The sequence below is a fragment of the Buteo buteo genome, chromosome 5, assembly GCF_964188355.1.
Source record: "Buteo buteo chromosome 5, bButBut1.hap1.1, whole genome shotgun sequence".
In the NCBI taxonomy this organism is placed as follows: domain Eukaryota; kingdom Metazoa; phylum Chordata; class Aves; order Accipitriformes; family Accipitridae; genus Buteo; species Buteo buteo.
In genome coordinates, this window is record NC_134175.1 from 52,281,525 (window position 1) to 52,294,175 (window position 12,651).

At 37.9% G+C, this 12,651-nt stretch overlaps 2 protein-coding genes across 47 annotated transcripts in view; one reads left to right on the forward strand and one right to left on the reverse strand.

The window, feature by feature from the left end:
- The window catches only part of RIF1 (replication timing regulatory factor 1), a 38,363-nt gene extending 35,869 nt beyond the window's left edge, over positions 1 to 2,494 (forward strand). For all 5 annotated transcript variants that reach the window (XM_075029065.1, XM_075029066.1, XM_075029068.1 and 2 more), the window contains one exon: positions 129 to 2,494. In XM_075029065.1, coding sequence (XP_074885166.1) covers positions 129 to 349 — 221 coding nt within the window. In that variant the 3' untranslated portion in view covers positions 350 to 2,494. The remainder of the gene's footprint in view (positions 1 to 128) is intronic.
- NEB (nebulin) overlaps positions 2,196 to 12,651 on the reverse strand; it is a 129,923-nt gene continuing 119,467 nt past the window's right edge. For 14 of the 42 annotated variants that reach the window (XM_075029022.1, XM_075029060.1, XM_075029033.1 and 11 more), the window contains 14 exons: positions 11,780 to 11,872; positions 11,073 to 11,165; positions 10,390 to 10,482; positions 9,814 to 9,906; positions 8,772 to 8,864; positions 8,372 to 8,464; positions 7,979 to 8,071; positions 7,609 to 7,701; positions 6,400 to 6,507; positions 5,893 to 6,076; positions 5,313 to 5,405; positions 4,224 to 4,373; positions 3,812 to 3,921; positions 2,196 to 3,093 (listed from right to left, as the gene is read on the reverse strand). In XM_075029022.1, the coding sequence (XP_074885123.1) occupies positions 2,920 to 3,093; positions 3,812 to 3,921; positions 4,224 to 4,373; positions 5,313 to 5,405; positions 5,893 to 6,076; positions 6,400 to 6,507; positions 7,609 to 7,701; positions 7,979 to 8,071; positions 8,372 to 8,464; positions 8,772 to 8,864; positions 9,814 to 9,906; positions 10,390 to 10,482; positions 11,073 to 11,165; positions 11,780 to 11,872 (1,563 nt within the window). In that variant the 3' untranslated portion in view covers positions 2,196 to 2,919. The remainder of the gene's footprint in view (positions 3,094 to 3,811; positions 3,922 to 4,223; positions 4,374 to 5,312; positions 5,406 to 5,892; positions 6,077 to 6,399; positions 6,508 to 7,608; positions 7,702 to 7,978; positions 8,072 to 8,371; positions 8,465 to 8,771; positions 8,865 to 9,813; positions 9,907 to 10,389; positions 10,483 to 11,072; positions 11,166 to 11,779; positions 11,873 to 12,651) is intronic. The other 28 variants (XM_075029058.1, XM_075029052.1, XM_075029046.1 and 25 more) reach the window with 15 other exon arrangements.

Here is a 12,651-nt window from a genome sequence, read left to right on the forward strand (position 1 = left end):
AAATACTTTGTAGACTGCTTGAATATGTTATTTTGTACAAAAGCTGTACCATTCCGCTGCAACATAATTCTGCTTAGATTTAAATCCAAATGCACAGACTGCACTGCCCTACTTTCCTTCCTCTTCAGATTTGATTGAACCCATTGTCGTGAATACAAATGACCAGCCCGCAGCAGATCTTCTGAGCCAGATTGATGCACTTGCTGCTCAGCTGACCTCCGAAGATCTCCACAGCTATTCAGGGAGCCAGCTTTTTGAGATGCAAGAAAAACTGGTTGGCATGACAAACTGTATCATGAAGAACCTGCAGTCCCGCTGGAAATCCCCACCCCATGAAAGTTCCGATTAGTTGTTTATCGTTTCTAAGTAAGGAGGATTTTGTTACAAAAATTTTCCCAAAAAAGTGCTTTTCTTACTGGTGAATTATTCCTTAAAGTGTGCATCTTGTACTATAGAAGATTTTTTTTTTAACACCTATATGAGCAAAAGGTATTGTGGTTTTTTTTTTCCTCGGGGTTTTTTTTGTCATTGTTGTTCTAATTTGTGGGATTGTTTATTCCCTATTAGAGGTATTTGTATCTGGATTGCTATGCATATTTCTTTCACTACCTGAAAGAAAACTTGATAAAGTTGTGCAATAGCAAAGACTGTGAAACCAAACCAACAGAGTAGTTAAATTATTTTTTCAAATTTGAAGTGTTCTTACTGCTGCAAACTCTTACTATTTGGTAAGAGATAGATCTCGCAGCTCTGCTCATCTGCTGCCCCTGTTTGTTTCCTTTTAAGTTGCTGAAACTCTGACAGGCAGTGGCTCTATTTTCAGCACCATTTTATATTGAGATAAACTGTGCTTACTTCCTTATGGCAACAACAGTCCAGGAACCTGGTATTTGACAACTGGATGACATCTATTTTTGCATGTATTTTTGTAAGAATCACACTAAGAAGCTGATAATGAAATGTACCCTTACAGGTAAAAGACTTTGCAAAACTTCTCAGGCTTTTTCCCATGTTCTTTGCTTGCAGTAGTTCTCCTTCTGCAGAGAAGACTTTTTCCTTGGGGAAATGAATGGATTTGATAAGAGCTCATTGTATATTATGTACAGACTTATCATGGCAAATGTTGGTTAGTAATTTATGATCTTGAGTTTTAATTGCATGGAATGCATTGCTGCTTCTCAGAGACCTTCAGAGAGAGTTCTTGGGTTTTACTCTGGAAATCTGATCTGTATATATTGTACTGTAGCTATCAAAATGGACGTTTATTGAAAGGAGTTGCTGCAGGTGGTTTTAGAACTTAAAACATGGGCAAATAAAACAGCAAATAGTTCCCAAACTTGTAAGTGTTGTAGTTTGGCGGTTTTGGGTTGAGTTGTTTTTCCCCTTTAGATCTGCTTAGCCTTCCCTCAGCATTGCTTTGGATTCACGAGGTTAGAAGGCACCTTGGAAAGTCATCGCTGCTGCCTTAAGGTAGGAGCAGGTCCTCAAGGACATGGTAGTATCTTGTCAGCAGGACTCTAGATACTCTTTGCCCTGTTCCTGCATCTCATGAAGCAAAAGAACAGGACAAAGAGGTGTCTTGGAGCTATAATGTGAACAGTGCCAGTGATGAGTTGTCTGTAGGTTTTCTGGTTTTCTTGAAAATGTTATTTTGATTCCAAATCTGCCTCTTTAGGTTTGTTTTGTATCCAGTGACCTGTACAGATAAGGATGTTCCTAACGCATCTCAAAAGGGTGCTAATGTCTTTGTTTAACTAACGCCCTTCAGAGCTGGCAATTCTGAATCCCGCTTGGAGGAGGGATGGTTCCCTTTCAAGCTGGTGGTGTACACCATGATGTGCTGTGATTCCCCTTGAACAAAGGTTCTCAGAGTTAATGTTGCAACTCTACTGTTAACTTGTTCCTAACCTTTAGTCTATCACCTTGGACACAGTATACAGTGATTTCTTACTACTTCTGATCTTGGAGACTGGCTGGTACCAGATGTTTCAGCAGATGAGGCAGGTAACCGCTGTTCAGGTATGACACAGTTTGTCCAGTTCCTTCACCGCCCCTCCGAGCTCGACTTCTGTTGTGGCTGTTGCATCCCCCATCACCTTCTGGGTTCTTTCCCTTTCTCAATACAGTTTTCTGAACAAAGCCAGTTTGTTGTGAGATTGATTCCTGCTCTTCAGCATGAGTGAATACATCAAACATACTGCAGAAACATTAGCTTTATTTAGTCACTAATTTACAAGTAATAACAGCTTTTGACCCCAGAACAGTTGCATGGAAAACACATGCATAACAGCTCAGCAAGCAGAAGGAGAGGCTTTTGGTTTTGGGTTGGTTGGTTTGTTAACTGCCCCTGGCTAGACATTGGTTTGAGATACTAAGCTTAAATGTTGCTTATATGGAAAAGAAGTGAATACATTCAAACAGTTTAGAATAGACCATAAGAATACTCTCTTTATGGGAGAATGAATAAAGTAATACTTGGGAGTTGTAGTCTTAAGTACATGTATAGATGATAGAATTTCAGAGATGCTGAACTGGATTGCAGTTGTAGTGTAGTTAAACACTGTGATGGTATGTGATGTTGAAATGTTTGAAAGTCCAGGCAATGTTTAAAGTTTTGGGGTTTTTTTTTGACACTGGAAGAAATACAGTTCTCATGAGCAATGCCTAGTAGTGTGTTTACAGGTAATTCTCAAAAACATTTTTCAAGGATGTTTCAAGACTGTTTTGCTCTGCAGGTTTTTTTTTTTCCTGGTTTGGTTTTTTTTGCCCACATCATGGTTCATAAGGCACTATCAACATGGAAGACAGTAAGGCACTTTGGAAAAAGTGTTACAAACCCTTTTCTAAGGCTTACATTTTAAGATGTGCCGGTATGTCTGTGCCATGCAGATAACACTTTATGGAAAGACGTGCTTTGGTTTAGACAGCTTCTACGTAGTTGGCTGGCAGCATGCCAGTCTTGCCGGTTCTCTGGACAGTCCCATACATCCAGCCTTCATCAATTGCTTGTACGTTTACAATTGTGTCACCATCTTTGAAGGAAACCTCATCAGCATCAGCTGCCATATAGTCATACATGGCGCGGTACGTCTTCTGTTGGTTTTAAGAAAGGAGAGGGAGGGGGCAAAAAAATGAGACACACATTTATATACCCCTGCTGTCAGCACTGACAGCCATAGCTGTTGGCAAGAATCAAAATCTAAGAGCAGGCTAAGGGCAAGTTAGGTTTTGACTCATCTCAGTATGCTGAAAGTACGACTGATGGCTGTTCCTGGCTGGTCTTTTCAATCTTGTTTCAGATCACAAAATGTTCCTTCTCAATAACTAAGTACCTTAGTTACCTAGAGTACCACAGTACCTTAGGTTAGAGCCTGTGTGTTTTAGTGACACTGAAGCTGAACAAAATGTTTTCAGAGTGTATTATTTGAGCAGTATGGGCTCCAGGTGGTTCCAGCCATAACTTTAAGGTGTTGCCTCCCAGCAGATCTTGTGGGGAGGTGATGCTATATCCATTGTCATATATCTACTCTAAGACTCAATCTCAGGAGTAGGAAGAAGCATTAATGTAAAGTTTTCAAGAACAGGTGAGGGTCTGTCCCACTTCAGTGAATCTGTTACTCCTTCACCTAGTTTTGTACCAAGCTTCAGCCCAGTGGGTTCTCAATCCTGGATTAACATCATCTGTATGATGGAGCATGCACCACCAGCTACTAGAGACCTCCAGGGCTGTGCACCTTTGGTAGGTACTCAGATTTAACTCCTGCCGCAAGTGTGGGATTGTGTGTCAATACAACCGATCAATGCTACTTACACCAGCAGTAGAGGGGTGAGAAGGAACCGATGATACCGTTGTTTGCTGGGTGGCAACTGACGATGACCGTTGCTGTGGTAACTCTACGGTTTTAGCATGTTTGTAGCCCACTACAAAAGGAAAATACATTGTGTGTTGTTTATTGCAGAACTGGCAATAGGGTTAGATTGCTCTGAATAAAGATCAGGGGATAGGTCATTAGGTGGGTCAAATCTGCCTTTTACCTACTGAAATACAACTTTACATCTGTTAAGTCCATAACTCAACATTTTGCAGGTGTACTTTTGTGCTTTTTTTTTCCTGGCTAAAGGAATTACTGAACGTGAGCCAGTGACCAGTATTGCCTTGCCTAATGGCCTGGATACCATTTGCCCTCAGACGTGAATAAATGGCATGTTTGTTCTCCTTGTACCTGTTGTAGTTGTGGCAAAGAAGCCCCCGTTGCTGTAGTAGGACAAATGTTGATCGGCGCCGTCCGAGGGTTCGGATTTTTCATCGCCACCACTCAGGCTCAAGGCACTGGCAGAGCGGGAGTGCTCCCGGCTGCGGCGCTGGGCTTGGACTGCAAGGAGAAGGCAGTGGGAACCGATTCATGGCTTTGTTTTGTACAAACACGCATAAAAATACACATGTGTACACACACATATACAAGTTACTTTATACACACACACATATGTGTGCATACATATTCTGTAAAAATAACCAAAGCACTCTACCCCTTATTACCATACCTGTAGAAGTGGTTGTATTGAGTAGAAAACTGACCAAGCCCCATGCATGCTAAGCAGAATTGGTTACTGTGTTTTACAGTTTATGGCAAAAAGTGAATTAATCCCAGCCTATTTTTATGGTTACTCAATGGTATTTGCCAGTGCTTTTAAAAAAATATTTGAAGTTCTACTCAAAAAGGCACAGTTACTATGTCCCTGTTACCTTTAATATTCAGATACTTTTTTTCTTTCTCCAACCTTCTTCCCTTTTAGTGCTAGCTACTTTCAAAAGTTTCATTCAGGATGCATCTCTTCTCAAACAATTAGCAGGAAAGGAGTTTAAAAAAAAAAAGTAACTGAAAAGCAGTATTTTTAGTTATTTAAAAAGGAAGCACATGTTACAAGTAAGCAACTGGATCATGCTGTCTTTGGATCATATAAACAATGCTCTTCATGCCTGTATTAGATCACTTTATAGTAAGATTAACAACATATTTTTTGAGAAATAGCTATATTAAACATTTAGCTACATTTACGTATGCTGCTGAAGAAGAGCTATAGACAACTTCTCCTCTGGTTACCATTAATTCCTACAAGAACTGTGTAACTGTTGAAATCTCAGCTCCGTTTAACAAGGTGTGAAGTCCGCATGTAAGTCTGCACCTGCGTTTCTTGCATAGGTAAGAGCACTAAGCTGTGCATTAGTTATCCCCAAGCTACCAGTTTTAATGATTGCACATGCACAAGTATAAAACCTATTTCGCACAAACAGTACAGCCTACGGAACAAACCAGAGATCATATGTAAGCTTCTGGACTGAATATTGTCTTCTGCTGGGTCGTAGTCAAAGACTGACCCGGGATTAGTGCGCCACACGCGAAGACCTGGAAGAGAAATAGCATTTTCTGAGGAGAAGCTGTAGCTCAAGCAGCTTTTTAGAGAGCTTGAGCAGCACATGTCTGTCCTGAATCAGAGTAAAAGTATATCAGAAAAGGGAAAGCATTATTTCATAAATCTGTGTTTCTCAAATCTATAGCACAGATTAGGCTTTTTTTATTATTCTTTAATCTACATCAGGTAAGCCAAGATATTTCTCTAGTATGCATAGAGAAGAAGTTAAAAATGTAAGAAAGAAATGTAAGTCTAGGGTTAGACTATAAAGTTGGGCACAATGGGACAAGCAGACCACAGGTGATTTACAGCTGCTATAAGAGAGTATTTTCAAAATGGACTTCGATAAAAACATCATCTCTAAGTAATGACAAATTTGAATTGATATGGCTGAGCTTAAATAAAACAACTCAGCAAGGTCAGCTTGTGTTTTGTATAAAAGTAGTACTTGGGTGATTATAAAACCTACGTTCTGCTTACCTGTGAGATTCTCTTGATCCTGGTCCACACGCTTGCGCTCCATTTCTACTACTCGCCTTTGAATGCCCCTATAGCTAATGTCACTGAAGTCCTGCATGTTCTTTTTCACACGTTCTGTAATGGGGTCAGTAACTACAGGTGTGAAACTACCTTTGCTTTTCTCAAAATCTTCATGGTATTTCACCTGCAATTTAAAATGAGATATCTGTTCTCTGTAGCTTTGATGAATAATTTTTATTCCTGCTTACCTCAGGTGAATTTCTGGTAGAGAGGTACACTGCTGTTCTGAACTTTTTCTTTCTCCAATCCAAGGAACAATGAGAGAGCCTAATCCCAAACATGCCTTTCCTGCAGTCACTCTTGCCTTTAGTATTTAAGAATTAGAGTAACCAAACTTAGTATATATACATTGTCCTTGAGCTGCCAACCCCAGATTGTCTCAGGAACAAGGTTATTTTTTATTTAAATCACTTGCCAATTTAAAAATACATCTATAAATGCTCTTACCGTAGAGATATGTTTCTGGGTCTCTCGTACACGCCGCATTTCAGGTGTATCCAACACATACGCAGCTTTGCCTTGTACTTGTTTTCGGAAACTATCTGAATAAAGAACCTGCCAGATGAGAGAAAGGAAGTGAGCACAGGGCACAAAACTACTTCTGCATCATGAGGAATGAGCTGTAGTGAAGCAGCCTGGCAAAGAAGGGAAAAAAAAAAAAAAGCAGCAGGAGCTGTGGTAGTGAATAACATTAGAATGCAAAGCAGAATTCTTTTTCATAATTATGAGACATGGACAGCTCTGGACTTGATCCCAAATGTTCCTTTTATTAACTAAAAGATGCTTACCTTTTTTAACCTTGTAATAACAGGTAGAGGTAATGCAGTAATAATGTTCTAGGTACTATTTTCATATATTTGACATACACCTCACTGACTTTAGTGAAGTTATCCATATGAAACAGACAACATAATTAGACCTGTATTTATCATTGAAATACTACAATTTTTGCTGGGCTTGTAGTTTTGTTTTTGAGTGATAACAGTTGCATCATGCTTCTGTAAACATTTGCAGAGACTGTACAACATTCAAGGTCAGGTTGGACGGGGCTCTGAGCTACCTGATCTAGTTGAAGATGTCCCTGCCCATGGCAGGGAGGTTGGACTAGGTGACCTTTAAAGGTTCCTTCCAACCCAAACTATTTATATACATAACAGATCACAGAATCGTAGAGTATTTACAAGATGGGGTATGTCAGGATTTACCTCTGGAGTAACAGGTTAGCAAACAAGGGCCTAAAAAAGGCTATTTCCAGGTTTGTCATATTTTTATATAGAATGTCAGAAATCTAACAAAATATACTGTTACTGAAGAATGATCATTTTATCTGTCATACAGTATAAGACCAGTAAAACCAGAAGATATTAGCATGAGACTTGAATGCAACAAATGTTACTTGAAATTCAACTGGTATTTAAAAAAAAATGCAACCCAAACTAAAGCACTTACTTAATCACACAGAAAGAAATACTCAATTGCAGCAGAAAGTAAAAAGCAAGTATTAAAGGATTTTATTTTAGTATGGTTACTTCATACTTCCAAACTAGGTAGCTAGGCAGTTATGTTAACACCTGCACTGTTAATTTGAGTAAGGATTTCAGGGATTGAAATGTTACTTTTTAATATATTTTCATTTATTGGCTGAATAGAACATACCGAGCTGATGTTTTCTTGATTGCGTTTAGCTCTCTCCATCTCTGGAGTCATTGGTGTTGGAGTTCCTTTTGCCAGATGTTCCTTGTACAAAACCTACAGTGTACAAAAAGGTGTCCACAAGTCAGACTGGAATAATAATAGCTCATTCTGTAAATGGTGTTATTGTTTAAGCATACTCATCACTGCAGGGGTAGAAAAGATCTTGGGAAAAAAAGCATCTAAGAAGTTATTTGCTAGAGCAAAAGGTAAAAATCAAACAAAAATAGGCAAAAATAAGGAAAACTGAGAAAATAAGGTTAAATTAGAAGTGGAGTTTTTGTTCAGAATGGTTATTTTTAATATAAGGTGGGTGTCTGTCTTCTTTCAGTACCGAGCTAATGTGCTCTTGATTGCGTTTGACTCTCTCCATCTCTGGAGTGACCGGTGTAGGGGTTGCCTTCCCTAAGCCTTCTTTGTATACAACCTACAGATCACAAAGTAACTCAGAGTCACAAATGTATGAATTCAAAACTGTAATGTTACGGGGTTTAGAATATACAGCACCCATTATGAAAGGAGAAAAAAAAAAAAAGGTCAGAGGAAAAATAGTATTAAAAAGTTAATTGACAAAAAAAATATCTTTTAAGTACTATAAGTTCAAGATGACTTTCTATGTTTGAGTGGAAAAAAATTAGAGGGTTAAATAAAACCAAGCAGACTTAAGTTATTTTAAAAAAAAAAAAAAAAGCACTCTATCATCCCCTTTACTTCTTCCAGACAATACCGAGCTAATCTGTTCTTGATTGCGTTTGACTCTCTCCATCTCTGGAGTGACCGGTGTAGGGGTTGCCTTCCCTAAGCCTTCTTTGTATACAACCTACAGATCACAAAGTAACTCAGAGTCACAAATGTATGAATTCAAAACTGTAATGTTACGGGGTTTAGAATAAACAGCACCCATTATGAAAGGAGAAAAAAAAAAAAAGGTCAGAGGAAAAATAGTATTAAAAAGTTAATTGACAAAAAAAAAAATCTTTTAAGTACTGTAAGTTTGAGATGACTTTCTAAGTTTGAGGGGAAAAAAATTAGAGGGTTAAATAAAACCAAGCAGACTTAAGTTATTTAAAAAAAAAAAAAAAAAAAAAAAGTGCTCTATCATCCCCTTTACTTCTTCCAGACAATACCGAGCTAATCTGTTCTTGATTGCGTTTGACTCTCTCCATCTCTGGAGTGATAGGTGTGGGGGTTGCTCGCCCCAAGTTTTCTTTGTACAACACCTGTGGGATACAGAAGATGTATCCGGTATCTTAAAACACCCCAAAATCAAACGGCTTTGAACACAAATCATTACTTGGTTATCAAATTTCAAAAAAAAGTCACAACTGATTATGATATGCAGCACTGCACAAAAGCCAAACATCTACTGCTGTAAGGAAGGGTAAGAAAAATAAACTGTAGAAGAAAAGCTTGTTATTTTTCTGGTTAACAAAGAAGGGCTCTATCCAGCTACAACTATGACAATGGCTCCATAGGCTGGGGCAAGCTGCCCGTGGCCCTAGAAAACTATTTAAGAAATGGTATCTGCTGTTTTATCTGTATTTGAAGCAATTTGTGACCTTTTTGGGAGGGAGGAGGGAGTTCTGTTGCCACACTGACATTAGGCATTAGAAGGGTGTTGAGGATGGGTGTCTGGTATCACTGCAGCTTTACACCTACACATCTCCCCAGTCCATCAGGCCACCTAAAAGCTATCGCTGATATACCACCCAGAACAGGAACAGTCGTTCCTTTTGTGTTATTCTGTTTAAAGCATCCTAAGTAAGTCACCTGTCACAGCAATACAGGTCAGAGAGGGGGGATTGTTCAGGGTGGGGTGGTTGGGTTTCTTGTTTGGTTTTTGCTAAAGTCAAATACCCCTGAAAAGCCAATGAAAGCTTAAACACTAAGCATAGAGACACACCTGAATATCTTCACCAAAGGATGCTAAGCTCTTAATATTGTCTGGATAGAGCCCACAGGTACACAAACTGAGTTGTAGAAAAGGCCTACATTGCTGGATCAGACTGCTAACACTAAAGTAATTTTATTTTAGAAGAGGAGGATTAATTTGCAAAAACAAATATATCTATTTTTTATATTAAAATCAACTTTCAGTAGGTAGTTAGAATGTTACTTTATTAAGATATAAGTGAAAAGGAAAAAAGAGATATATCTATTTTAAGGTACCGAGCTAATGATTTCTTGATTGCGTTTGACTCTCTCCATCTCTGGAGTGATTGGCGTTGGGGTCACTTTCCCCACATTTTCTTTGTACAAAACCTACAGGATACAAGGGAGTATCCAAACATCATTAAAAAGGCACCACCAACAAAAAGAAACAAAACCCAAACCCAAAACAACACAAAATATAGCTTTTGAATCATTACACTTAGAAAGGGTTAGATTTGGGGCACAATGCTGTTCCCAAAAGAAGCGATGGGAGCTTTGCCATTAATCTACAAGGATGCAGAAATAGTCCCTGTATGTAATCAACTCTGCATGAAAGCACACTTGTAGTAAGAAGGGGTTAAAAAAAGTTGCAGAGAAACAATATCCATCCAAAATAGATCAAACCTAGTTCTAGCAGGTTCATACAGTGTTAAATAGAAGATCTACGATTTGTCTGTAAGCACAGAAGGTAGGAGGTTTATGCTACATGGCAGATTCATTTTATGAAGTTAGAAAGCATAGATTACTAAACTGCTACAGTTATGTTAAGCACTTCATTCAGATCTTTAGGAACTGGTTTCCTGTTAAAAATACCGAGCTAATGATTTCTTGATTGCGTTTGACTCTCTCCATCTCAGGAGTGACAGGTGTTGGGGTTGCTTTCCCTATGTTTTCTTTATACAACACCTATGAGACATAAGAAAGGAGCCAAAGAAAGCAACAATAAATAAAAAGCTAGCCATAAACAAACTTAAAGCCTAAGCCATTTTTTTCTTGCATTTATTTTCTCAGGGCCTAGATATTATTTATATTTTTAAAGAAGGTACTTACTTAGCAATATTTTACTAGAGAAGTAAGGTTGACATACTGGCTTTTTAACTACAGGATCACTCGTAACAAATAGTGTAAGTACTACATAAATGAAACCACAAAAATAACCATATTGAGGGGCTGAGTATGTTATGAATTTGTAAATTATCATCTTTTTTTTTAAAAAAAGAACATCAGCATTGCAGAAAAAATGAATGGGTTTGTTAAATGTTTTTATGATTAGAATAGGGCATTAAAATCACTCAAAAAACAGTAAAAACTGCAAGAAGTTAAAGTCACTGCTGTAAACCACAGTAAGACATGAGTAAGAAGTAATCACTTCTGTAAGCTGCTTTAGAATCAGGGTTGGCATTATTTTGGAACAAGTGTTACAACATCCATTATTAAAACTGTTAAAATGTTCTTTTAAATAGCATTAAAGGGAACTTTTTTTCTTAGCAAAGTACCGAGCTACAGATTTCTTGATTGCGTTTGACCCTCTCCATCTCTGGAGTGATAGGGGTGGGGGTTCCAGTCCCCACGCTTTCTTTGTACAACACCTGTGTAGTAACAAGAAGCATCCAAAAACATAATCACAACTCAATAATAATTACATCCAACATGAAGTCAAATATTTGAGTCTGCTGGAGCTCAGCCTGCTCTAATGTACCCTAAAAGCTACTCCTGGAAGCAGTGAAGACTGGATTGCACCCGTGAGGGTCTGAAGGCAAAGAGGTCTATGGTTTTATCTTAGCAGGTGTGACAAATCCAACACAGAAGCCTCTTAGGTCAAATATATTTTCATGGTGGAGGAGAGCTTTTAGACTATCACGGAAGAGTGCTAGAAAGTCAGACCCTCCCTCTTCTATGATAACAGCATTAAAACAGGAAACCGACAGGATTTAAAAAAAAAAAAACAACACATATAAAAGAAAAAGGAAGTTGGAACAGGGAGCAAAATGGTTAAAAATATTTAGGATCATGTAAATAATTACATATATGAAGAAGTGTTAGGTCAGTAATATTGGAAAATATAATACAGTGAAGAAGAAAGGATGTTTTTGTAAGTTGATTAACATGGACGTAAGGAGTGTAATTGTCCAATTTTAATATAGGTTAAAAAGGTCTGTTTAAGTGGAGTTAAAGGGAATACTTCTTTTCCTCCACAAAATACCGAGCTAATGTGTTCTTGATTGCGTTTGACTCTCTCAACCTCAGGAGTGACAGGTATTGGGGTTCCTGTCCCCAGATCCTCTTTGTACAACACCTGTAGGGTAACATGGCTATATTAAAAAAAGTAAAAAGGAACAAGCAAACAACAGTAACCCACGCAGCTTGCTGAGAAAACAGACTGAATGTTTTTCGAGGTCGCTCCGAGCCAAAGCTTGGAATAAAAGAGAAAAATTAAAATGCACCTCAAAACTATACAGCTAAATGCTAATACTCTACAATGCCTTTTGGCAGAAAACTAGAATACCTTCTCTGTTTGCTTCTCAGGAGCTGTATAGACAAACTGTCTGTGCAACAATAGACCATTAAAGACTTCCTAAAGGCAGAAAGTATCAAATACAACACTAAAGGAACACAGAAATCAACTCTGTTTCATTTACCCATTCCATAAACATCACAGCAGGTTACACTAGCATGTATTAGAGCACTGTTATACTGAGGTCATTTTCACAGATTTGTATCACGTGCTGAATAGTTTAGTTCTTGTATATAAAGTAAGTAAAATCAGGAAAAAAACCCCACCACACAAAACAAAACTAAGGATTGTTGTGACTAAGAAAAGGAAAACAGGTTCTTTAAGAGGGGAGAAAAAAAAAAAAAGAGATAATCAAACTCAAAAGAAAGGTGGAACTAAAAGTTATTAAGATGATGTAATAAAAAAAGAGCAAGAAGAACGATATAAGTAACAATTAGAAAGAAGAAAAAAAATCTCAAAGGGACCAGGATATTATTTTTTTGTGTAAGTTGATTACAAGGGAGCAAGATTTTTTTTGTTGTTAAAAGTTTTTAAAAATAGATTAAAAGGTAATTTTCTGC